This window comes from Delphinapterus leucas, chromosome 15 (genome assembly GCF_059928025.1).
Source record: "Delphinapterus leucas isolate spDelLeu-1000000601 "Yukka" chromosome 15, BTC_Dleu_Yukka2, whole genome shotgun sequence".
Taxonomy (NCBI): Eukaryota; Metazoa; Chordata; class Mammalia; order Artiodactyla; family Monodontidae; genus Delphinapterus; species Delphinapterus leucas.
Window position 1 is genome coordinate 66,122,098 of NC_143143.1, and position 26,175 is coordinate 66,148,272.

At 41.3% G+C, this 26,175-nt stretch overlaps 1 protein-coding gene across 2 annotated transcripts in view; it reads right to left on the minus strand.

Annotated features, from left to right (window-relative positions):
• Positions 1-26,175, minus strand: part of NDRG3 (NDRG family member 3) — an 85,412-nt gene that overhangs the window by 44,632 nt on the left and 14,605 nt on the right. Inside the window, exons 2-3 of one of the 2 annotated variants that reach the window (XM_022592482.3) lie at positions 20,406-20,507; positions 5,980-6,015 (exon numbers count right to left, since the gene is read on the minus strand). In XM_022592482.3, coding sequence (XP_022448190.1) covers positions 5,980-6,015; positions 20,406-20,462 — 93 coding nt within the window. In that variant the 5' untranslated portion in view covers positions 20,463-20,507. The remainder of the gene's footprint in view (positions 1-5,979; positions 6,016-20,405; positions 20,508-26,175) is intronic. The other variant, XM_022592483.3, reaches the window with a different exon arrangement.

The following is a 26,175-nucleotide window of genomic DNA, read 5'->3' on the forward strand; positions in this document are numbered from 1 at the left end:
ACAGCCACTATGGAGAACAGTATGGAGGTTCCTTAAAGAACTAAAAATAGAATTACCATATGACCCAGCAATCCCACTCCTGGGCATATACCCAGAGAAAACCATAATTCAAAAAGACACATGTACCCCAATGTTCATTGCAGCACTATTTACAATAGCCAGATCATGGAAGCAACGTAAATGCCCATCGACAGACGAATCGATAAAGAAGATGTGGTACATATATACAATGGAATATTACTCAGCCATTAAAAGGAACGAAATTGGGTCATTTGTAGAGACGTGGATGGATCTAGAGACTGTCATACAGAGTGAAATAAGTCAGAAAGAGAAAAACAAATATCGTATATTAATGCATACATGTGGAACCTAGAAAATGGTACAGACGAACCGGTTTGTAGAGCAGAAATTGAGACACAGAAGTAGAGAAAAAAACGTATGGACATCAAGAGGGGAATGCGGCTGGGGGTGGTGGCGGTGGTGTGATGAACTGGGCGACTGGGAATGACATGTATACACTGATGTGCATAAAATGGATAACTAATAAGAAAATAAATAACAGTCATTAAAAAAGAAAAAAAACCCAAAAGGGGACGGGTATGCATCTCAAGGGGAGGACCTGTGAACAAAGGCCATCAGAAAGGAAAAGCACAAAGCAGAAGGATGGATAGGTCAGCAATAATTCTAGTTTTCATGGGAGTGGGTGGAGTGTACAATGGGAAGCAGGGGGACAACAGGCTGAAAGGGGGACTGGGGCCACAATCACATCCTTCAAGGCAAGGGGAGGAGCGTGGAACTGGGCAAGCTCTCTGACAGACTGTGGCAGGTGGCTGGATCCCAGATGTCTCCAAACACCTCTTTTCTGTGGAAGGCACTTTCAGTTATTTACTTCACTGAATTCTTATCTTGTAATAGCGCCCATTCAGCAAGTGACCTGCAAGAGTTTAAAGCTGCTTATACCCCTTTAGAAGAGGCTGTCACATACATACATTTGAACTGTGGCACTAAAAACCAGTCCTCACAGTAGAGTTCTATAAATCAGTCCTCTTAAGAGCTACTGCAATTAAACAGCCAGCATGAAACTACTCAGCCCTTGGCCAGGCCTGGAGTTCTTCTCCTAGGAGCAAGAACTCCATTCTTGAGTTCACTCCATCATCAGCAAATTCTACAGGAATGATATATTGTGGCAGACAGCAGCTTTTCACTTTCCATTAATATTTCTTGAGTACCCCTCTGGTGGAAGTGGAAGGCAGTTTGACAAGATATGCCAAGAGCCTTAAGTGTGTTCATTCCAAGAATCCATCTAAGGAAATAATCCAACGTGTACGTATAATTTATGCACAGAAATGTTCAGTGAACTGAACATATTATAAGCAATCTAATTTCCAAAAATAATGGAATGGTTAAGTCATGGGATAGCCATACGATGAAATAACAGGCAGCCATTAGAGATTTTTTTTTTTTTTTTGGCTGCGCCACGTGGCTTGCAGGATCTTAGTTCCCTGACCAGGGACTGAACCCGGGCCTTGGCAGTTAAAGCACCAAGTCCTAACCATTGGACCGCCAGGGAATTCCCCATTAGAGGTTACTTTTATGCAAGTTTTAAAATGACATGTAAGTGAGATTGTGTTCTAATATTAAGTCAGAAAAGGAGACACATAATTGCACATCCAGGGTGACCAATTACATAAACTTTAAAAACTATATTTCAGAAAATAAAACACAGGGACTGCCCTGGTGGTCCAGTGGGTAAGACTCCACGCTTCCAGCGCGGGGGGCCTGGGTTCGATCCCTGGTCGGGGAACTAGATTCCGCCTGCATGCCGCAACTAAGAGTCTGCATGCCACAACCAAAAAGCCTGCCTGACGCAAAAAAAGAAAAAGATCCCTCGTGCAACAACTAAGTCCCAGCACAGCCAAAATAAAAATAAATAAATAATATAAATAATATAAATAAATAATACACACAGACATACATCTCAACACTGAACGTGTTAACATGGTTGCCCCTGGGTTGTAGGACTGTGAGCTTTTCTCTAGCTACTTTATAATTCTCTGTGCTCTCCAAATATTCAACTATGAGCACGTACTCTTTTGATAACCAGAATATAAAAGTAAAAACTGGAAAGAAATAAAATACGGTTATCCCTAGGGAACAGGATTATAGGAAACCTTTATTTTCATACTTTTCTGCATTTTCTAAATTTGATTATACACAAGTGTTATCTTTTAACATATTTACTCATGTGATATACACACATTAAATACTACATGTGAAGTTTTAGAAACATGTGAGAAATAACAATGATGATATTTATACAAACATAGTGATCACAAGTTCATAAGTGTGTGTGCATGTGGAGAAGTACTGGAAATGTCCATGGAGAGAGCTGTGTGAAAATTAAAAGCAGTTTTGTGTACTTTTTAACAAAAGTAAACATTGGTCCCCCCGCAGTATTTTATCATGAAAACGTTCAACCATATGCCTAAGCTGAAATACCTTACAGTGAACATCTGTATACCCACCACCTGAACTCTACCATTAACGTTTTACTATACTTAATTATCATGCATCTATCCATCCCTCTAACCGTCTTATTAATCCATCTTTTTTTTAAAGTTGAGGTACCGTTGATTTACAGTATTATATTAGTTTCAGGTGTACAACACAGTGATCCAAAAGTTTTAAGGATTATATTTCATTTAAAGTTTGTATAGGGCTTCCCTGGTGGCGCAGTGGTTGAGAGTCCGCCTGCCGATGCAGGGGACACGGGTTCGTGCCCCGGTCCAGGAAGATCCCACATGCCGCGCAGCGGCTGGGCCCGTGAGCCATGGCCGCTTAGCCTGCGCGTCCGGAGCCTGTGCTCCGCAACGGGAGAGGCCACAACAGTGAGAGGCCCACGTACCACAAAAAATAAATAAATAAAGTTTTTATAAAATATTGGCTATATTTCCTATGCTGTACAATATATCCTTGTAACATTTATCTATATATAGTAGTTTGTACCTCTTAATCCCCAGGTATAATTATTTTTTAAAGCAATATATCACAAACACAAAGAAGCTATATAGCATTTGTCTTAGCTCTAATTCCAAATTTTTAAACAATCTCTTAAGTAGAAGAAAATTAAGCAGCACTGAAGTAGATAAATGGACAATAAGCCTGCTGATTCACTGTTTCAACTGGCAATAGGTTTTCTCCTTTTACAGCAATTCTAAGCATGTCACCTCTAAGCACCCCTCCCCTCATTACTCTTATATCCCAATATAACTGCTTTTGGCCTCAGGGGAGCTATATAGCAATGAAGTCACTACGACAATCAAACAACCAAGAGAAATGGTACAATGTTAAGTATATTTTCAATTATTGGGGGGAAAAAAAAAGCACGTAGGTGATTAGTAAAGGAAACACAGGGGGAAAAGGCAGTTCAGACTGAAGTTACGATCGCTCATGGTTGTGATGTTAAGATAACTTCCTGGAATATCATCCAAGATTCCTTAAAGATTTCTCTGAGGCAAGACAGAGACCAGAAGGAAGCCCAGATTAACTGGCCTCAATTAGCCCCGTGCCACGTTTATGCTAATGAACAACACCAACGTCAAGGCTGAATGCCTTTCCATTAAGTGACAATGCCAGTGGGCGGCTTTAAATTTGTTCTGCTTTGTCTCCTAAGAATGTCCAGTGGTCTCCGGGAAGCCTTCAGGCCAACTGGGCCACTCTAGATGTCTCACGGCATAGTTCCTACTTCCTAGGCCTTCTATCACCTGTCGCTAGATTCCTGACCCAGATGCCCCCAGTCTCCAGAACACCACATAAACCTTTAACAAAGAGACAGATGAGAATGAAGGGCATTCATGAGTGTTGAGAGGAAAAAAGAAGGGCCTATGATATTTTATTCTTTAGAACACAGAGAACCTACACATTCATAACCAGTAACAGACATCTGACAGTGGCAAACATTTGCCATCGTTCTATTTGTATCAGAACTGAACTAGAAGTTATATTTGATGAGGCCAGAACATGTTAATATATTAGAGCTTCACTCAAAACATCAAGAATTTTTGCCAGACTATTTTCAAGCCTTTATATTAAAAAGTGATTGATAATTATATCTCTAAAACTCAATGTCATTTATATCTAAGTATGTTTATGTGTGAAAAAAAATCCTGAAGTATATATACCAAAATATTAACACTGGTGAAATAACAAGTGATTTATATTTTTTTGCTTTTTGGTATTTTCTTATCTATTTTGCAATAAGCACATAATTTTTTAATATTCCATGTTTTTGAAGGGGGGGTGCTCAATTTGATGAAAATAAATGCTTCCACACTTTTAGGTAGGAATATATATACTACTTCTGGAATTCCTCACCTTGAATTTTACTGTCATCCTCTCTCAAATGATCTCCTTCTAGGTAAATTATATCAAATATTAACAGCAATCAAGTTAAACTGGCGGGTCTCTCACTGTTGTGGCCTCTCCCGTTGCGGAGCACAGGCTCCGGACGCGCAGGCTCAGCGGCCACGGCTCACGGGCCCAGCCGCTCCGCGGCATGTGGGATCTTCCCGGACCGGGGCACGAACCCGTGCCCCCTGTATCGGCAGGCGGACTCTCAACCACTGCGCCACCAGGGAAGCCCGACTTCTTGTTTCTGAGTAAGGGTCTATAGCAAATGATACCCTAACAGCACTTGGCTGATTATGTTGTATATGTAAGTATACCAAATAGTCACACCAAGAGGTGTTTGGCACTGGGATTAAAAAGTCTGTAACAAGGAGCCTGCCCCTTCTAAAGTGAGTCTCAGTCTCATTTGTCCTGCCAAGGAGCCTCAGCTTTACACACAACTCAACTCCTTGCCACATCTCAGCTCTGGACATTCCCAACTGAGAAAGAATGGACAATGGATTCAGGACAAAGGGGGTTTTTCAACTCCAATTCCACCCAATGGCAAGTTATGAAATGTGATTCTCAATTTCCTCATCGCTAATAAAAACCACCTAATGATATTGTTCCAAGCACTAGAGATGATGTATGTTTAGTATCTACAGTAGGTACCCAATAAATTATTATGATATAACTGGTTTGCCTATGAGACAGATATTAGTTCTTCCTTTTGATTCTAATGCTGTATGGAGAGATGCCACTGTACTTAACATAACTTAATATATCTGAAAATAACTACCCGCCTGTGGGTATACAAGTTGGGTGAATCCTGGACACGAGGAAGTTGGCTTCCCTGCACCTTCCTTTCCTGCCTAGTACCCTCTGAGTCTACTTCATGTTGCCTCTGATAGCCACTCTTATGACATCTACCCCAAAAGCCGGAGAGTCAGGCTGCACGGGCTTATAAGGTTCCCATTTCCATACTCCTTCCTCCCATTTCTTTCAGGGCCAGGCAACAGATAAAGTAGGAAGATGGAGGGAGGGTTGCTGGTTCACTTTATTGATTTTCAAATTGGCAGTAGAGCTATAGGCAAAAGCAGACTAAGATGAACAATATCATTTAGGAAAATACTAATGAGCCAGGTTGAATTTTGCGTTTCCAAAGATAAAGCCAAGAGATATCTGCATTTTATATTAATAACACTTAATGTGTCTTTTTCTTTTAGGAAAAGATTTTGTTGTTGGTTAAGTCTCCCCTCAAAATACCCCTCCCCTGCCTTCTCTGCAGTGAGGTGACAGCCATTTGATACCTGTAACTAGGGTTTCCAATAACATTTGAGGAAAGGAGATCTTAATTACAAAGAGAAAGCTCCACCCAATAACCTACAACCACAGAACAGGTACCTGGCAGGCAATTTTTGAACACAATAGCAAATCACTTTAAATAAACTCGATCCAATGACCAAAAGAACATGAAGCCGTCATGATTAGCTACGAAGAGAGATCCACCTCTATATAACACCACCAGCACAGGGAGGGAAGCACTGTAGAGATCCTGTACACAGCCCTCCTTGGTGTTTGTACAGTCCTTACCTGACAGTCAAAGTCCTGGAAGTTTCGTGTACCATTCTGTCAACAGAAGGCAGAAAACACAGTCAGTTTCCCCATGTGGCTTCCCCAAATGTGCAGCAAATTCAGTTCACAGTGAAAGCAGTGCATGTGCAGCCTCTTGGTTGCCATAAAACTAAAATGGTTCTCATCAATGGGCTTCAGAGGAGGCTGGGTGGGTTCCCAATGTGTGTTAGTAAAAGGTGAGCCTTTAGAGGTGGGGTTACACTTTGGCAGCCTTCCTGTGAAGATGAAGGAAAGGAGCCTGATTTCCCAGTAAAGCCTGTAACTTCTTGTCTCCCTACCTAAGGAGAGCAGTGAGAGAGCATAAAACATGGATCAGAGTCTGAGAGCACATTCACAACCCACACAGGAGGTACCTGGGAGGAAAGGAGCTAGAGGCCAACCCTGAGACATGCAAAGGAAGGCAGGAACCAGAGTGCCCGGGACAAGGAAGCAAAGAAAGGATTAAGAACAGAACAGGGACTTCCCTGGTGGCACAGTGGTTGAGAATCTGCTTGCCAATGCAGGGGACACGGGTTCGAGCGCTGGTCCAGGAAGATCCCACATGCCGTGGAGCAACTAAGCCTGTGCGCCACAACTACTGAGCCTGCGCTCTAGAGCCTGCGAGCCACAACTACTGAAGCCCGCGTGCCTAGAGCCCGTGTTCCACAACAAGAGAAGCCACCGCAATTAGAAGCCTGCGCACCGCAACGAAGAGTAGCCCCGGCTCTCCTCAACTAGAGGAAGCCCGCGCCCAGCAATGAAAACCCAACACAGCCAAAATAAATTGAAAAAGTGTCTTTAATAAAAAAAAAAAAAAAAGAAGAGAACAAAGATATAGGTGGATCAGAAATGGAAGATCTGAAATTTAACAAGGAAGAAAGGCGGTGTCATTGAAGGAGGGAAAGAATGATAAAACAGGGTTCCTAATACACTGGTATATCCCAGGAAACTGCTAATAGGAAAAAGGACAAATCATTGAATCGTTTAAAAAGTAAAACACAGTCAAAAGATGCAAGGAGAATTCACGAAGCTTCTAAAAAGAGGCTGTATCATCGTAATGTTTGATTGCCAAAAAAAAAAAAATCAATGGCAATGACTCAGAGACATTTTTGTAGCATTTCAGATACCAGAGTTGCAAGAGTATGACATAAGAGTATAAAAAGGGTAATGAGTGATGTGTTTGGGAGGAAAAGAAAACCTTCTGACTTGATTTTTCATAAAGTAAAAGCTCCTGCCCAGAAAAAAAAACCCTCTCGTTAGTTAGAAACTGTGTTATATCTGTCTACAACAGCTTCCAGAAGGTGTGGAGCTATAATAATTATCAGCACCTTCCCCAAAGCTGCCCCTCTGGAGAAGATCAAGAAATCTGATGCCAAGGGAGTACTAAGCGATCCCATCCCCCTTCGAGAAGATCCTCTTAGAAACAGTTCTGTCTCCTACCACCTTATTTCTGCAAAGGTGGCAGTAAAGTCACAACAGATTACCAATCACAGAGAGACTGCAGATGACACAGAGCACACAGAGTGGTGGAGGCTGCCGGTCTGAGGTATTAGTCCCGGCATGAAGCCAAGTTCACAAAGTAAAGTCTGATGCAGTCACAGCGTGGAAAGACAACTAAGATGCCACGTAGATGGGACTGGGTAGCACATTTCCAAGGAATGCCACCCTTGGTAAAAAGGATCACAGAGTTCCCTAGCTCCCCACTAGCCCCATACAATTCCTGAGAACTCCTTCAGAGAAGTCATTGTGTTTAACATCTAGTTAGACGATGAGAAGCAGGAGGAAGGGCCCTCTCAGGGACTAGGGTAGATCGTTGTAGTAGGATATAAATGACCAGCCAGTGAGCCCCTGATCCCTGATTCAACTTGCATCTTCCACCACATACAGCACAGGGCCGGGTATAAGTTAATATATATTTATAAACTGAATAAGCCAATATAACGAAATTAAATGCTGAAATATTTCTGTTAAGACTGTGGGTCGAAAACAACAAAAAATTCCACTGCATTCCAGTTTAAGACATGATACGGTTATTAAATGATAATAAAGTAGGCTACAGAATGGTCTTCAAAGTTTGACCTCATCTACATTAAAATACGCACTAAAAAAGACTAGAAGAAAAATACCAAAACACTAACAATAGCAGCTGTTTCTAAATAGACAGATTATGGGTGATTACAATTTTTTTTATACTTTTCTACAATGAGCATATAACTTACCTTTTGTAATTAAAAACTTAGAAAAAAAGGATTTGGTATGGCACAAAAAATATGTTTGCCGGGACTTCCCTGACAGTCCAGTGGTTAAGACTCCACACTCCCAATGCAGAGGGCACAGGTTCAATCCCTGGTCAGGGAACTAAGATTCCGCATGCCGTATGGCGTGGCCAAAAAAAAAAAAAAAGTCTGGAGCTTAGTATTTTGTAATATACAACTTAAAGATTCATTTAATCTTTTCAGGAATAATTTATAATGATGTCAAAACAGACCATATTAGAGCTTCAATCCTACTGGGCTCCCAGAGGTTCCTTTACAGATTATTTAGAAAGATTAGGGAAAATCGCTCTAGTCTGAACTAAAATCTTGGTCCTGGAACACAGAAACACAAATTCTGATGAGCAATTTGAGAAGCAGCTGTCCCTGTATGCATGAATTCCCTAACTCACTATCATGTGATCATAGTCATGAAGCATTTTGTGAGGCCCTGAAGCCTGAGAAGAGCGCAAAGGGAAATGCCAAAAGCAGAAAGATGCAATTCTCTCCAAAAACCAAAGTGATCTTTTCTCTGTTGAGAACCTAGCAAAAAAACAATTCCATGGGCTTCCCTGGTGGTGCAGTGGTTAAGAATCCGCCTGCCAACACAGGGGACACGGGTTCGAGCCCTGGTCCAGGAAGATGCCACATGCCGCGGAGCAACTAAGCCCGTGTGCTACAACTACTGAGCCTGTGCTCTACAACCTGCAAGCCACAAGTACTGAAGCCCGCGCCTAGGGCCCGTGCTCCGCAACAAGAGAAGCCACCGCAATGAGAAGCCCACTCGCCGCAACTAGAAAAAGCCCGCTCGCAGCAACGAAGACCCAACACAGCCAAAATAAATAAATAAAATAATAAATAAATAAAAAATTCCACGTTCCTTATGCAATGTACACAGCTATACACAGCTTGACTCCCAAAGAAAAGGTACTAATAATCAGAGGAAGACTATATAACACTTGTTTTCTTGGCTTTTTTTTTTTTTTCTCAAAGGGATGCCAGATCCTCTTGGAGAATGGCTTCAGGCTTCAAGAGTGATTGATCATCCTGGAGAAAGGATATGACTGGGTCAGTCTGACAGTGTTTGGCATCCAGAGTTTCTTTTCCTTCTATTTTTTTAAATTAATTTTTTTATACAGCAGGTTCTTTTTAGTTATCCATTTTATACCCATCAGTGTATACATGTCAATCCCAATCGCCCATTCATCACACCACCCCCTACCCCCGCCGCTTTCCCCTCTTGGTGTCCATACGTTTTTTCTATACTTCTGTGTCTCAATTTCTGCTCTGCAAACCGGTTCATCTGTACCATTTTCTAGGTTCCACATATATGTGTTAATATACGATATTTGTTTTTCTCTTTCTGACTTACTTCACTCTATATGACAGTCTCTAGATCCATCCACGTCTCTACAAATGACCCACTTTCGTTCCTTTTAATGGCTGAGTAATATTCCATTGTATATATGGACCAAATCTTCTTTATCCATTCATCTGTCGATGGGCATTTAGGTTGCTTCCATGATCTGGATATTGTAAATAGTGCTGCAATGAACATGGGGGTGCATGTGTCTTTTTGAATTATGGTTTTCGCTGGATATATGCCCAGTACTGGGATTGCTGGGTCATATGGTAATTCTATTATTAGTTCTTTAAGGAACTTCCATACTGTTCTCCATAGTGGCTGTATCAATTTACATTCCCACCAACAGTGCAAGAGGGTTCCCTTTTCTCCACACCCTCTCCAGCACTTGTTTGTAGATTTTCTGATGATGCCCATTCTAACTGGTGTAAGGTGATACCTCATTGTAGTTTTGATTTGCATTTCTCTAATAATTAGTGATGTTGAGCAGCTTTTCATGTGCTTCTTGGCCATCTGTATGTCTTCTTTAGAGAAATGTCTATTTAGGCCTTCTGCCCATTTTTGGATTGGGTTTTTTTTTAATATTGAGCTGCATGAGCTGTTTATATATTTTGGATTAACCCTTTGTCCGTTGATTCGTTTGCAAATATTTTCTCCCATTCTGAGGGTTGTCTTTACGTCTTGTTTATGGTTTCCTTTGCTGTGCAAAACCTTTTAAGTTTCATTAGGTCCCATTTGTTTATTTTTGTTTTTATTTCCATTACTCTAGGAGGTGGATCAAAAAAGATCTTGCTGTGATTTATGTCAAAGAGTGTTCTTCCTGTGTTTTCCTCTAAGAGTTCTATAGTGCCCGGTCTTACATTTAGGTCTCTAATGCATTTTGAGTTTATTTTTGTGTATGGTGTTAGGGAGTGTTCTAATTTCATTCTTTTACATGTAGCTGTCCAGTTTTCCCAGCACCACTTATTGAAGAGACTGTCTTTTCTCCATTGTATATCCTTGCCTCCTCTGTCATAGATTAGTTGACCATAGGTGCGTGGGTTTATCTCTGGGCTTTCTATCTTGTTACATTGATCTATGTTTCTGTTTTTGTGCCAGTACCATATTGTCTTGATGACTGTAGCTTTGTAGTATAGTCTGAAGTCAGGGAGTCTGATTCCTCCCACTCTGTTTTCTTCCCTCAAGACTGCTTTGGCTATTCAGGGTCTTTACTGTCTCCATACGAATTTTAACATTTTTTGTTCTAGCTCCGTACAAAATGCCAGTTGTAATTAGATAGGGATTGCACTGAATCTGTAGATTGCTTTGGGTAGTGTAGTCATTTTCACAATGTTAATTCTTCCTATCCAAGAACATGGTATATCTCTCCATCTGTTAATTTCTTTCATCAGTGTCTTATAGTTTTCTGCATACAAGTCTTTTGCATACCTAGGTAGGTTTATTCCTAGGTATTTTATTCTTTTTATTGCAATGGTAAATGGGAGTGTTTCCTTAATTTCTCCTTCAGATCTTGCATCATTAGTGTAATGGAATGCAAGAGATTTCTGTGCATTAATTTTGTATCCTGCAACTTTACCAAATTCATTGATGAGCTCTCGTAGTTTTCTGGTGGCATCTTTAGGATTCTCTATGTATAGTATCATGTCATCTGCTAACAGTGACAGTTTTACTTCTTCTTTTCCAATTTGTATTCCTTTTATTTCTTTTTCTTCTCTGATTGCCGTGGCTAGGACTTCCAAAGCTATGTTGAATACTAGTGGTGAGAGTGGACATCCTTGTCTCGTTCCTGATCTTAGAGGAAATGCTTTCAGTTTTTCACCATTGAGAATGATGTTTGCTGTGGGTCTGTCGTATATGGCCTTTATTATGTTGAGGTAGGTTCCCTCTATGTCCACTTTCTGGAGAGTTCTTATCATAAATGGGTGTTGAATTTTGTCAAAAGCTTTTTCTGCATCTATTGAGATGATCATATGGTTTTTATTCTTCAGTTTGTTAATATGGTTGATCACATTGATTTACATATATTGAAGAATCCTTGCATCCCTGGGATAAATCCCACTTGACCATGGTGTATGATCCTTTTAATGTGTTGTTGGATTCTGTTTGCTAGTATTTTGTTGAGGATTTTTGCATCTATATTCATCAGTGATATTGGTCTGTAATTTTCTTTTTTTGTAGTATCTTTGTCTGGTTTTGGTATCAGGGGGATGGTGGCCTCATAGAATGAGTTTGGGAGTTTTCCTTCCTCTGCAGTTTTTTGGAAGAGTTTGAGAAGGACGGGTGTTAGCTCTTCTCTAAATGTTTGACAGAATTCATCTGTGAAGCCATCTGGTCCTGGACTTTTGTTTGTTGGAAGATTTTTCATCACAGTTTCAATTTTATTACTTATGATTGGTCTGTTCACATTTTCTATTTCTTCCTGGTTCAGTCTTGGAAGGTTTACCTTTCTAAGAATTTGTCCATTTCTTCCAGGTTGTCCATTTTATTGGCATAGCGTTGCTTGGAGTAGCCTCTTAGGATGCTTTGTATTTCTGCAGTGTCTGTTGTAACTTCTCCTTTTTCATTTCTAATTTTATTGATTTGAGTCCTCTCCCTCTTTTTCTTGATGAGTCTGGCTAATGGTTTATCAATTTTGTTTACCTTCTCAAAAAACCGGCTTTTAGTTTTATTGTTCTTTGCTATTGTTTTCTTTGTTTCTATTTCATTTATTTCTGCTCTGATCTTTATGATTTCTTTCCTTCTGCTAACTTTGGGTTTTGTTTGTTCTTCTTTCTCTAGTTCCTTTAGGTGTAAGGTTAGATTGTTTATTTGAGATTCTTCTTGTTTCTTGAGGTAGGCTTGTACAGCTATAAACGTCCCTCTTAGAACTGCTTTTGCTGCATCCCATAGGTTTTGGATCGTCGTGTTTTCATTGTCATTTGTCTCTAGGTATTTTTTGATTTCCTCTTTGATTTCTTCAGTGATCTCTTGGTTATTTAGTAACGTATTGTTTAGCCTCCGTGTTTGTGCTTTTTACATTCTTTTCCCTGTAATTGATTTCTAATCTCATAGCACTGTGGTCAGAAAAGATGCTTGATATGATTTCAATTTTCTTAAGTTTACTGAGGCTTGATTTGTGATCCAAGATGTGATCTATCCTGGAGAATGTTCCCTGTGCACTTGAGAAGAAAGTGTAATCTGCTGTTTTTGGGTAGAATGTCCCAAAAATATCAATTAAATCTACCTGGTCTATTGTGTCATTTAAAGCTTGTGTTTCCTTATTAATTTTCTGTTTGGATGATCTGTCCATTGGTGTAAGTGAGGTGTTACAGTCCCCCACTATTATTGTGTTTCTGTCTATTTCCTTTTTTATACCTGTTAGCAGTTGCCTTACGTATTGAGGTGCTCCTATGTTGAGTGCATATGTATTTATAATTGTTATATCTTCTTCTTGGATTGATCCCTTGATCATTATGTAGTGTCCTTCCTTGTGTCTTGTAACATTCTTTATTTTAAAGTCATTTTATCTCATATGAGCATTGCTACTCCAACTTTCTTTTGATTTCCATTTGCATGGAATATCTTTTTCCATCCCCTCACTTTCAGTCTGCATGTGTCCCTAGGTCTGAAGTGGGTCTCTTGTAGACAGCATATATATGGGTCTTGTGTTTGTATCCATTCAGCTAGCCTGTGTCTTTTGGTTGGAGCATTTAATCCATTCACGTTTAAGGTAATTATCGATATGTATGTTCCTATGACCATTTTCTTAATTGTTTTGGGTTTGTTTTTGTAGGTCCTTTTCTTCTCTTGTGTTTCCCACTTAGGGAAGTTCCTTTAGCATTTGTTGTAGAGCTGGTTTGGTGGTGCTGAATTCTCTTAGCTTTTGCTTGTCTGTAAAGCTTTGGATTTCTCCATCGAATCTGAATGAGATCCTTGCCGGGTAGAGTAATCTTGGTTGTAGGTTCTTCCCTTTCATCACTTGAAGTATATCATGGCACTCCCTTCTGGCTTGTAGAGTTTCTGCTGAGAAATCAGCTGTTAACCGTATGGGAGTTCCCTTGTATGTTATTTGTCGTTTTTCCCTTGCTGCTTTCAATAATTTTTCTTTAATTTTTGCCTGTTTGATTACTATGTGTCTTGGTGTGTTTCTCCTTGGGTTTATCCTGTATGGGACTCTCTGTGCTTCCTGGACTTGGGTGGCTGTTTCCTTTCCCATGTTAGGGAAGTTTTCGACTATAATCTCTTCAAATATTTTCTCGGGTCCTTTCTCTCTCTCTTCTCCTTCTGGGGCCCCTATAATGCAAATGTTGTTGAGTTTAATGTTGTCCCAGAGGTCTCTTAGGCTGTCTTCATTTCTTTTCATTCTTTTTTCTTTATCGTGTTCTGCAGCAGTGAATTCCACCATTCTGTCTTCCAGGTCACTTTTCCATTCTTTTGCCTCAGTTATGCTGCTATTGATTCCTTCTAGTGTATTTTTCATTTCAGTTATTGTATTGTTCATCTCTGTTTGTTTGTTTGTTCTTTAATTCTTCTAGGTCTTTATTTAGCATTTCTTGCATCGTCTCGATCTTTGCCTCCATTCTTTTTCCAAGGTCCTGGATCATCTTCACTATCATTATTCTGAATTCTTTTTCTGGAAGATTGCCTATCTTCATTCATTTAGTTGCTTTTCTGGGGTTTTATCTTGTTCCTTCATCTGGTACATAGCCCTCTGCCTTTTCATCTTGTCTACCTTTCTGTGAATGTGGTTTTTGTTCCACAGGCTGCAGGATTGTAGTTCCTCTTGCTTCTGCTGTCTGCCCTCTGGTGGATCCAGAGTTTCTGAATGACGTTCATTAGCTGGTCCTCAGTTGAGCGTGGTCAACTGAAGCCAAATTCTCTGAACTCATTAAAAATTCAATACTACTGGGGACTTCCCTGGCAGTCCAGTGGTTAAGACTCTGCACTTACACTGCAGGGGGGCTCGGGGAACTAAGATCCTGCATGCAACGCAGCATGGCCAAAAAAAGAAAAATTCAATACTACTCACTAGGTAGATTCTGGAAGGAGAAAGACCTCCCTGGGGACTTATTTGTCTCTTATATTTGTGGTACAAGGTTCCACTCCAACAAAACTTCCAAAAGTTTCAGGCTCTGTGTGCTTTGTTTTTATTTTCTGTCCATTTTGAATATACCATTAATTCCATGTTCAGAGAGATTCTTGCACTAAGCAGACTTAAGTAGCAGAAAGGGATTCAAGAAAAAAAAATTTTAAATAGAATAATGTGGAGGAAGGGGAAAAAAAAGAATAACTCAAGGAAAAAAGTCATTACTGCAAGTTGCAGTCAAGGTAGAAGCCAACTAAGGGGAATGTTTCCTGGTGGAGGCTCAGTGCCAAATGCAGAAGGTAAATGAAGCAGCTCAAGAAAGTGAATTAAAAACAAGTAATTCTCTCAGTTCAAGGCTGGAGAATAAGCAAAAAGCAACTGAGAATACATCAGTGTATGAAGAGAAGTATGAAATAAGGCGGGGAAGGTAAGGAGGAAAGTTTGAAAAACAAGGAACTGCTAGAGAGAAGAGAAATGTAATTTCCCAACATGAGATCTAATCAATGCACAGAGTTGTCAAAAGACAGAAAGCAACAATATAATGGAAAGACAAGATACATAAGACCCTAGAACCAACTACCAACAGGAAGAGATTTGGGGCAAATCTACCTGTTCTGTGAACTTGATGTGGGGGGCTGTGTCTGATTCACCACTCTGTTCCCAGTTCTGGCACTTAGTAAATGCAATGAATATCATTTTGGAAGAGATTATGAGCATCTCAAAATAGAGATAATCTGAGTAAGAAATGAATACCAAAGAGGAAGCGTTACCTACAATTGATGAGCTCGGAACTAAAGGGAGGAGGAGTTGTTACAACAGTAAAAGTTTTAGAAACAAGCTGATTAAAAACAGTCAAAGAGAATAAAATATGGCATTTCTACTAAAAAAGGACAATAATCCTTTTTGGATTATTGTAGAAAGAAAGATGGGGGGTTGTGCAAGCAATGCTGCACTTCACAAATACTCTTTAATGAAAATGTCAGTAAATCTGTGGGGGGTTTTTGTTTTTGTTTTTAATTTATTTATTTAACTTATTTATTTTTGGCAGCCTTAGTTCTTCGTTGCTGTGCGCAGCTTTCTCTAGTTGCGGCGAGCTGGGGCTACTCTTCGTTGCAGTGCAAGGGCTTCTCATTGCACTGGCTTCTCTTTTTGTGGAGCACAGGCTTTAGGCGCGCGGGCTTCAGTAGTTGCGGCATGTGGGCTCAGTAGTTGTGGCTTGCGGGCTCTAGAGCACAGGCTCAGCAGTTGTGGCACACAGGCTTAGCTGCTCCACAGCATGCGGGATCTTCCCGGACCAGGGCTCGAACCCGTGTCCCCTGCACTGGCAGGCAGATTCTTAATCACTGCGCTACCAGGGAGGCCCTGTGTTGTTTTTTTAAAAGAGACGTTGGCATAAATCCTTTGGCCTGTCTCTGTTGTCCTGCAGGTTACAAAAATGCTCATCCCTGGGTTCTCCCTGCTTCCTCTTATAATATCCTCCCTTAGGGTTTACCTCACTTTCTACTGTAACAACCAAAGCAAATAACTTGTTTCTGTTCCCCCCACTAAGTATTTATTCCCCTTCTTGATAGGTCCTCAATTTTGCTGAAGCCAACTGTGTTCTACTATTTATTTTCTCAAGCCTGGTCTTCAGCTTTCACAGGCTCGGCAGTATCTGAACTAACATTAGGTAGAGGAGGGCAGGGAAAATGAAGCACAAACCAGCCAGCTCTCCTGCTTGTACAAGGTCTGTTGGGTGAAGAGGTTGGAACAACCAGCTACAAGAGGCAGCATATGGTGGGAAGAGCCCTAGACCCCCTGATCCAGGCTGAAGTCAACAGCTGTGGGGTCTAGTCCCGGCTTCACCACCTCACTAGACACCAACGTTAGACAAGTCATATAACCTCTCTGAGCCTCATCTGTAAAATGCAGCTAAAAATACCTTTAACTACCTACTTCACAAGAGGTCAGGAGATTCAAATTAGATCGTATTTGTGAAAGTGCTCTGAAAATGGTTAGATGTTATTTTTTTAAAAATCATTTCACATTCCTGTGCGATATCTGCCTCCAAAATAACAAACAGAAGGGCTGGCAGGTGCCTCTTTTCATCACTGGAGCCAAGACAAGCATGGCAAGATGACCCACTTCTTCACCATTCTGAGCCGTCGACAAAATCACAGGCATACTAAAAGTAAATGGGAAAAGTACCAACAAACAACAAGAGAAAAGTTAACAGAAGCCTCGCTTAAAGCTATTTTGAGAATGCTTCCTTATAGTCAGCTCAGGACAAATTTCTGCATTACAGGTTGGGTCTAGACTTCCTTTCCCTCCCTGAAGCCTGGAAGGGCACAGCAATGTCTCTGGCTAAGAGTGTCTATGAGGAGAACGCACAGAAAGATGAAGTGAAATAATACGTGCCTCTAGGCTTCTCCTTAAAGAGAGAGGGCAAGCCTCAGAGGTGATGCCAAAATGTCTAGTGTGAACACAGTGGAAAGGCCTCAGGTTGTGGAGTAGGAAAGATTTGGGTTTCAGTCCTGGCTTGGCCACTTACTGACGGGGCAAGCCCATCTTTCAGTCAGATTTTCATCTGCTAAGTGAGGAATACTACCTACTTCAAAGGGATATTCTGATGATTAAAAGAGAGAAGGTATGTAAAGCACCTGGCACATAAAAAGTGCTTAATAAATAACAGCAGGATAGGCTATCAGGCAAAATAAAACTTCCCCCCAAAATTTCAAGACATCTCCTATTCAAACCTGGAGGCTTATACTCTAATAGCAGTGGTTCTCAAATGGGGAGATTCTGCCCCCCGCCCGCCAGGAGACATCTGACAATATTTGGAGACATTTTTGGTTGTCATGACTCCAGGGTACTACTGGCATCTAGTGGGTAGAGGCCAAGGATGCTGTTAAACACCCTACAATGCACAGGACAGTCTCCCACAATACATAATTATCTAGCCCCAAACACCTACAGTGCCAAGATTGAGAATCCTGCCATACAGCAGGGGCTCTTAGGTACACAGTCTGAGTAAAGCTAATTCAGCTTTCCTAGCCCTAGTTTCCTGATCAGCAACATGCGAATAAATTGATGTGTGTGTCCTGCATCGCCAGGCCTTTGGGAGGATCAAATGAAATAACGGATGAGAAGCATTATCACCATTATACCTTTCAAAATAATGCAAAAGCACCCACTTATTGGGCAAAGGTAGAAGCACTGATATAGTGGGGGAGTGTGGGGTGTGATGGGGTAGAATTCTTTGGGAATGATACCATCTAAAGAGGGCCCTCTTGCCAATCTACTTCAGTAAAGCTTGGCTAGAGCAGGGGAGTGCTCATGAATAGTGATGGGCTAGAAGCACTTCCCAGGAAGAGGAGGGAGGGAGATAGAGCGTGGGAAGTGGGCACAGGCTTATCAAAGAAGAGCTAGCAGATTTGAGGAAGTGAGACAGTGCTTGGTATCTTAGACTGCTCAGGCTGCCTGAGTGGCTTAAACAACAGAAATTTATCTGTTCACAGTTCTGGAGGCTGGAAGTCCAAGATCAAGGTTCCAGCAGGGTTCAGTTTTTGGTGAGAGCTCCCTTCTTGGCTTGCAGATGTGTCCTCACCTGGCCAGGAGTGGGAGTGGAGGGTGGATCTCTCTCTTTTCCTCTCCCCCACTGTTCTTATAAGGCCACCAATTCTACTGGATTAGGGCTCTACCATATGACCTCATTTAACCTTAGTCACCTCCTTAAAGGCCTTATCTCCAATAAAGTCACACAGGGAGCTAGGGCTTCAACATATGAATTTTAGGGGAGGGGACACAATTCTGTTCAGAGAACTTGGGCACACATCAGACATAGCTGAGGAATCACTATGGCCTCAGAGATGAGGACCCAGATGTTAATTCAATGCTTTTCTGTGGTTATGGTCACCAAATCTTTTCTTTTCCAGCTGCCTTCTCTACGAGGTATCCAGTCAATTAACTCCTGCAACTCTTTTTTTTTTTTTTGGCCACGCTACGCGGCACGCAGGATCTTAGTTCCCCGACCAGGGATCGAACCCGCACCCCCTGCAGTGGAAGTGCAGAGTCTTAACCACTGGACCGCCAGGGAAGTCCCTCCCACAATTCTTCATGTAGGTGCCTCAGGCATCCTGTGGACTTCCGGGGTCAAGGAAGAATCCTCCTCTTATCCTGTGTCCTAGTCCTCAAATGTCTGAGATCCATCAGGTCATGGGTTTCCAACACTGTCTAATCACAATCACTTTAGGCGTGGTTCTCAATATTGGAAGCTGTTAAAAAAGTTCACCCCGGACCAGTTCAATTAGAACCTCTGGAGGTAGGACTTAGGCATCGGTCATTTTTAAATCTCCCCAAGTAATTCCAATAAGTGGCCAAGGTTGAGGACCACTGATTATAGAGAAGTGTGTGTGTCCTGTCCCCCTCCCCTCAGATTCCAATTTAGTTGTTCTAGAGTGGGGCCCAGGAATCTGTATTTTTAAGCAATTCCCCAGCTGATTCTGACTATCAGCCAGGTTTAGGATAGGTTACTACCTTCCTGAAGCTAAACTGCCTACCCCCACTTGCCCTGTAACTATTCATTTCTGTGGCTATACATAAGCTTTACAGATGCAGATTTTATTTCCTTCCTCCTCTTTGTAGCAAATCATTTTGGGGACAGCTCTTCACATGCACCAAAAGACAGTGCTTAAAGGAGAGAGTTTTCTGAAAACATGAAGGGAAGCAGCAGAAGAAACCAAATGGGGGTTTTAAAAAAGTGTGCAGCTTGCCAAGGGAGAGAGCAAGAAATCTGGTGAAAGATAAAGGAAGGAGTGGGAGTGGGGATGGAGATGAGGTCACAGGGACGAAAATGGGGTTGACAGATTTCAACAGCAAATTAACGAACACACAGTAAGTCAACGGCCCCAGAAGTTGTAGGTGAAGGGCCTTGCTTTGGGCAAAAGAGATAACAGGCAACAGCATCTTCTGGTATAGCCCCTGCCCCCATCCTGACCTCACCCATCTTTACCCTTACTCTCCAACAATACTTCCCTCAGGAAAGGATGCCATGGACTCATCCACACCAAGCTAGAACAGTATTTTAATAGGGGACCATGACAATAAACCAAAAGAATAGGGCTGAAAAGACAGAATTTCAGGCGCATTTACTGAATGGAGAGGGAGAGGAGAGCGGATAAGCCTTTCTTAGCTTTTTGGTAACTCCCACCATCACAGCACTCTTCACTTGCTGAATCCTGGTGGCTGTTAACTATGACGCTTATTGTGTAGTTCTCTGACACGAACATAAAAATGAGGTGTATTACCAACATCCAGGCATCCCTGATGAAAACCTCAACGTAGACAGAAAGGTCACACCATAGACTTGACAAATTTTAAAGAGAGCACTGCAGCCTGTGTACATCACCAGCCATGGATGTTAAGTTTTCCTTATAGAAATCGAAAGTCAAGACACTTGGATTCCAAGTCAAACCCACTCTCACACTCTCTGCTTAACATCTCTATCTGTAAAACAAGAAAATTCCAAGGATAACTTGATTGAATTTGGCCAGTGGAAACAAAAGTAGGAAGAAAGGGAGGCAAGACATCAAGAAGAAGGTTAAGCAATATATTTTTTAAAGTATTCTCTCCATAGAAAGTCAAGTTAAAGATGTTTTGAGTTAGTTACTATTTAGATAATATAGAAAATGAACTAATCACAGAAGAAAAGAATTACATATATTTTAGTGACAACAGCAGTCTTTACCTTATCATTTAGAAGTGGTTTGATCTCTGTGAGTTGAACATCCTGAAGTTCATCCATGAGGACAGATGACAGTAGAGGATTCTCAAGAATAAATCAGTAACTCTGAAACAGAAGAGAAGTGAAGCAAAAGGCTTAAACTAGGAGCTGGAAACATAACAGTCACACTACATCCATTCATTCAAATATTAGAGCTTAGTATGTGTCATGCATGGCTCAGGGTGCTGAAGACACATTAGACTAGATGCTTAGGGCAAACAGACTCTAAAGTGGCCTCCGTGATCTCTGTACCTCCTAGCATTCACACCCATGCATAATTCCCCACCCCACCAATTGAGTGTGGGTGGGACCCATGGCTTGCTTTTAGCCATTAGAATATGGCAAAAGTGATGGAATGTACATGAGTATCTGTGTATGATTACATTACAAAAATATTTAACATCTGTCTTGTGGAGAGACACACTTTCCCCTGCTGGTTTTGAAGAAGCAAGTTGGCATGTTGTGAGAGGGCCATGTGGTAAGAAACAGCCTCCAGCCAAAAGAGCAAGAAACTGGGATGCTCAGTCCAACCACTTGCAAGGAACTGACGGCTGCCAACAACCATATGGGCCTGGAAGTGGATCCTTCCCCAGTCGAGCCTCAGATGAGAAGCCAGCCCTGACCAGAACCTTGATTGCAGCCTTGCAGAGGACCCAGTCAACCCAGCTGGAATCCCAACCCCCTGAAACTGAGATGATAAATGTGTGTTGTTTTAAACCACTAAGGTTGCAGGAATATTTTTATGCAGCAAAGATACTTAATACAATAGTCTTTGCCCTCGTGGAGAATCCATTTTAGTTACTTTGCATAAGTAAGAGAACAACACTGCTCACAGTTACACTTCAGAAAGCAACAGTTTGGAGGGTGGATTAAGGGAGAACAAAAATTGCAGGTTAATGCTGTAGCCTAGGATAAACAGATAAACCAAGGCTAAGCTCACCAGCCTTTACCTGGGGAATCAAAGCAGTAGATGGAGGGTAGGGTAGCCAGCCTCCACCATGGCCTCCAATGAGCCCAAGGGTCCTTGACTCCTGATACCTGCACTCATGTGTAATCTCCCATCCAAAAACATCAGGGATGGCCTGTGTAAGTAATAGAATATGGCAGAAGCAACAGTATGTGACTTCTGAAGCGACAATATAAAAGGCATTATAATTTCTGTTTTAAGACACTGTAGTCTTGATTCATTAGCTCTGGGGGAAGCCAGTCACCGTATAGTGAGGACATTCAAGTAGCCCTCTGGGGAAAAGAACCAACTTGTCAGAACCAACCTACCAGCCATGTGAGTGAGCCACCTCGCAAGTGGATCCTCCAGCCCCAGTCAAGACTGCAGATGACTGCAGCCCTGGAGACATCTGACTGCAACCTCCTGAGAGATCCTGAGCTGCCCTGCCAAGCCTGCTCCCCAATTCCTGACCCAGGACCATGAGACATAATACATAACTTTGTTTTGGAGTGATTTATTACATAGCAATAGATAACTAACACAAAGAGGGAGAAGTTAGGGAAAGTTGGAATAGAGAGGCAGAGCCTCCATCCCACTGTACAGGACGCCATGGGCAGAGGCTGCAGATACTGGGTACTGCATGCAAGTGATTCCCACCCAGACTCCAAAGCTCTAGGCTTCATCTCCTCTGCCTCGGCCCTGCAGGAAAAATGCTAAATTCATGAGTTGGGAATTCAGACATTCAACAACCATTTATTGAGTACTCACTGTGCAAAGCATTATGGACGATATTAAAGAAGGTCCCTGCCTTCCAGGAGCTTACTAAAGAGTAGAGACGACAGCTATCTATAAAGCTAACTACAAAATGAAAAGTAAGAAGAAGAGCCAGAGGAGTTCAAAGGAGGAGCAATTACTTCTGATTGGTGGGAATCCTTCACAAGATACTACTTTATTATATTAATCCACTCTTCTGTTCTTCCCTTCAGAGGTAGGATGTATGGCTTTGACTTGGTTAGCTATGGAGAGGGTATGTGTTCCAGGCAAACTCTTAACTATTAATGACCAATACACCAAAATAAATCCTGCTCTCAACTATGACTACATTAGGCTGACTAACAAAACCTCTTCTACCATTACTCTGAAGAACCCAGAGGGTGCCAACAGGGACCACTGCTCAAACTATGGACCCCACATGGCAACATGAGGACCCCAAACATTTGTGCCAGTTAGACAGCACAAGCCCGATATTAAACCTCCCTATAGGACGTGGTTCTTTTCTCAGATCCCAGGTATTCTATAAACTTGATTGAGCTACTGAATGCCCAGAAACTGAATTTTTATTTTATTTTATTTTCATATCAGTCACACTTCAAAACGGGATGAGATGGCTTGAACTTTTTATCACCAATTTCAGCCAGCATCTAAAATTTCTCTTTTATAGTCCCCACTTCAACCCAGTTAACTCCCAAAATATTGGCCTAACTGGGATCTACTCACTGTGTTTATTAATCACACTATAAATTGTGGCTACTTTTCATCTGGATTTCACTACTTATCAGTAATTTAAAATGACAATTTCAAACTTCTCCTTCCTATTTAAAAGTAATGTGTGCTCATTTTAGAAAATGCAGAAACCACGGAATAATGAAAAGATGTTTTACTCACAGCCCTTCCTTCTAAAAACCACCACTGTTAACATTTTAGTCTATTTCCATTTTCCCCTCATGTAAAATGGTGATTTCCTGAAACTGTTTTTCCAACCCACCTCTTTATTCCTTACTTTAATTCACTCATTTGAAAGCAGGGCACTGCAAGATGTTAATTTTTCAAATGTGACTCCACAGGGGGAGGCCTGTCAAGGAGCCTCAGGGACAGAGGGAAGCCTGCGGCGCCTCCAAAGTGACGCATTCACCTAGTGTTCCCATGCATTATTTAAAGATGAAGAAATATGCAGTTTGTGCCAGGACAAACACTTAAACAAGGGCACAAATTAAGTGAGAAGGTTGTCCCTGTCATCCAGGCCCAATGCAGTCAAGGCAGGACACTGTGACTTAGGAACTGGCAACAAGACAGTAGATGTTCACCTTCCACATCACAGGGGACCCAACATGTTCTTCCAGAGACTCAGAGGAGACTCAATTTTTGCTCAGTTCTCACTGCCCTTGAACCCTTGCCAATGAGCTGTTTTATAACACCTATAAGAAAACTAAGATCACATGGTGGAAAACTCCATCTCCAGATCCCTCAGCTCCACAGACTGGCTCCCTCCTGGGGATCTAAGGCCTGCAGTATCCTCATCTGCACAAATGATATGGCTGCCAGTTCCCATCCTGGAACTAAGAGCTATTAATATTTTTAAGAGGCTAGTAGGGATTTCATAAACTGAAGTAGATAAGAACTCTTTTCCAGTTTTATGAGAGAGAGGGGAGAGTGACAAGTAAAAAACAGCCATCCTCAAACTGAGGAAGCAAACCCTGTATCAAAAGGCTAGAAAGGGAAAGAGGAAAAGTATACTCTGTGCCAGAAATTATAATCTAAAGACCTTATGTTTAATTCTCCTCCTCCCAGAAGTTATGTTTAACACTCCTCCCAAGTAGATATCTTCATTTCTTACTTTATAAGCAAAAAACTTAGGCTTAGAGAAGTTAAGTGACTTTTCCAATATCCACATCTAAGTAAGTAACAAGGCAAGGATTTAAAAAACCTTTGCTTTTCCCACTATACCATAATGTCTATGCCAGACCCCCATCTACTGGTTGTAGGACCCTGGGCAGGTTTCCTCCACTCTCCCCACAGAGGCACCTCCTTGAAATAAAGGTGACAGAAACTCAGAGCAATCCTATACCACCAATGACTCAGATGCCTCAGACTGAAGGTTTGAGTCATCACACCAGGACAAGAACTCTCATTATCTCAGTAGTTAGCTGAGGACAAGGAGAACAAGAAATGAGTATGGAAAAGTGAAGCAAAATCCCAGCTATTACTTGGTACCCAGTTTCTGAAAAGAGGGCTATTTCTTGCTTGTTTTCAGTATTATGAGCCTCAAACTTTAATGTACAATCAGTCACCTGGGGATCTTGTTTAGGATCTCAGGTATAATCAGTTTTGAGCAATGACAGTCCAATATATGACCTCATCAGCTGAGGAGAAGTGGGGATCATCTGAGGTGAAGGTGAAGAAATGAAGGGCTTGATTATTAGCAACAATCCCTAATAGAGATGATGAGGGCGGGGTAGAGATAGACTCTGTTAATCCAATTTCATCCTGCCTTCAACCAAAAATGATTTCAATAAATTAGATGGGATTTTTAAAATATTCAACAGGCCAGACCAACTAGAGGGGGAATACACTGGAGAAAGAGAGAAGATTGCTGCAGAAATCTAGCTGAAAGATGACAAGAGTCTGACCATGCTATTGGAATCACAGAGATAAAGAAAAAGGGAGATAGCCTCATTCACCAGAGGGCAGAGAGCAGAAGCAAGAAGAACTAAAATTCTGCACCCAGTGGAAGGAAAGCCACATTCACAGAAAGACAGACAAGATGAAAAGGCAGAGGACTTTGTACCAGATGAAGGGATAAGATAAAACCCCAGAAAAACAACTAAATGAAGTGGAGACAGGCAACCTTCCAGAAAAAGAATTCAGAATAATGATAGTGAAGATGATCCAGGACCTCGGAAAAACAATGGAGGCAAAGATCGAGAAGATGCAAGAAATGTTTAACAAAGACCTAGAAGAATTAAAGAACAAAGACCTAGAAGAGTTAAAGAACAAACAAACAGAGATGAACAATACAATAACTGAAATGAAAAATACACTAGAAGGAATCAATAGCAGCATAACTGAGGCAAAAGAACAGATAAGCAACCTGGAAGACAGAATGGTAGAATTCACTGCTGCAGAAGAGAATAAAGAAAAAAGAATGAAAAGAAATGAAGACAGACTATGAGACCTCTGGGACAACATTAAATGCAACAACATTTGCATTACAGGGGCCCCAGAGGAGAAGAAAGAGAGAAAGGACCCAAGATAATATTTGAAGAGATTATAGTCAAAAACGTCCCTAACACGGGAAAGGAAACAGCCACCCAAGTCCAGGAAGCACAGAGAGTCCCATACAGGATAAACCCAAGGAGAAACATGTTGAGACACATAGTAATCAAATTGGCAAAAATTAAAGACAAAGAAAAATTATTGAAAGCAGCAAGGAAAAAACGACAAATAACATACAAGGGAACTCCCATACGGTTAACAGCTGATTTCTCAGCAGAAACTCTACAAGCCAGAAGGGAGTGCCATGATATACTTCAAGTGATGAAAGGGAAGAACCTACAACCAAGATTACTCTACCCAGCAAGGATCTCATTCAGATTTGATGGAGAAATCAAAAGCTTTACAGACAAGCAAAAGCTAAGAGAATTCAGCACCACCAAACCAGCTCTACAACAAATGCTAAAGGAACTTCCCTAAGTGGGAAACACAAGAGAAGAAAAGGACCTACAAAAACAAACCCAAAACAATTAAGAAAATGGTCATAGGAACATACATATCGATAATTACCTTAAACGTGAATGGATTAAATGCTCCAACCAAAAGACACAGGCTAGCTGAATGGATACAAACACAAGACCCATATATATGCTGTCTACAAGAGACCCACTTCAGACCTAGGGACACATGCAGACTGAAAGTGAGGGGATGGAAAAAGATATTCCATGCAAATGGAAATCAAAAGAAAGTTGGAGTAGCAATACTCATATGAGATAAAATGACTTTAAAATAAAGAAT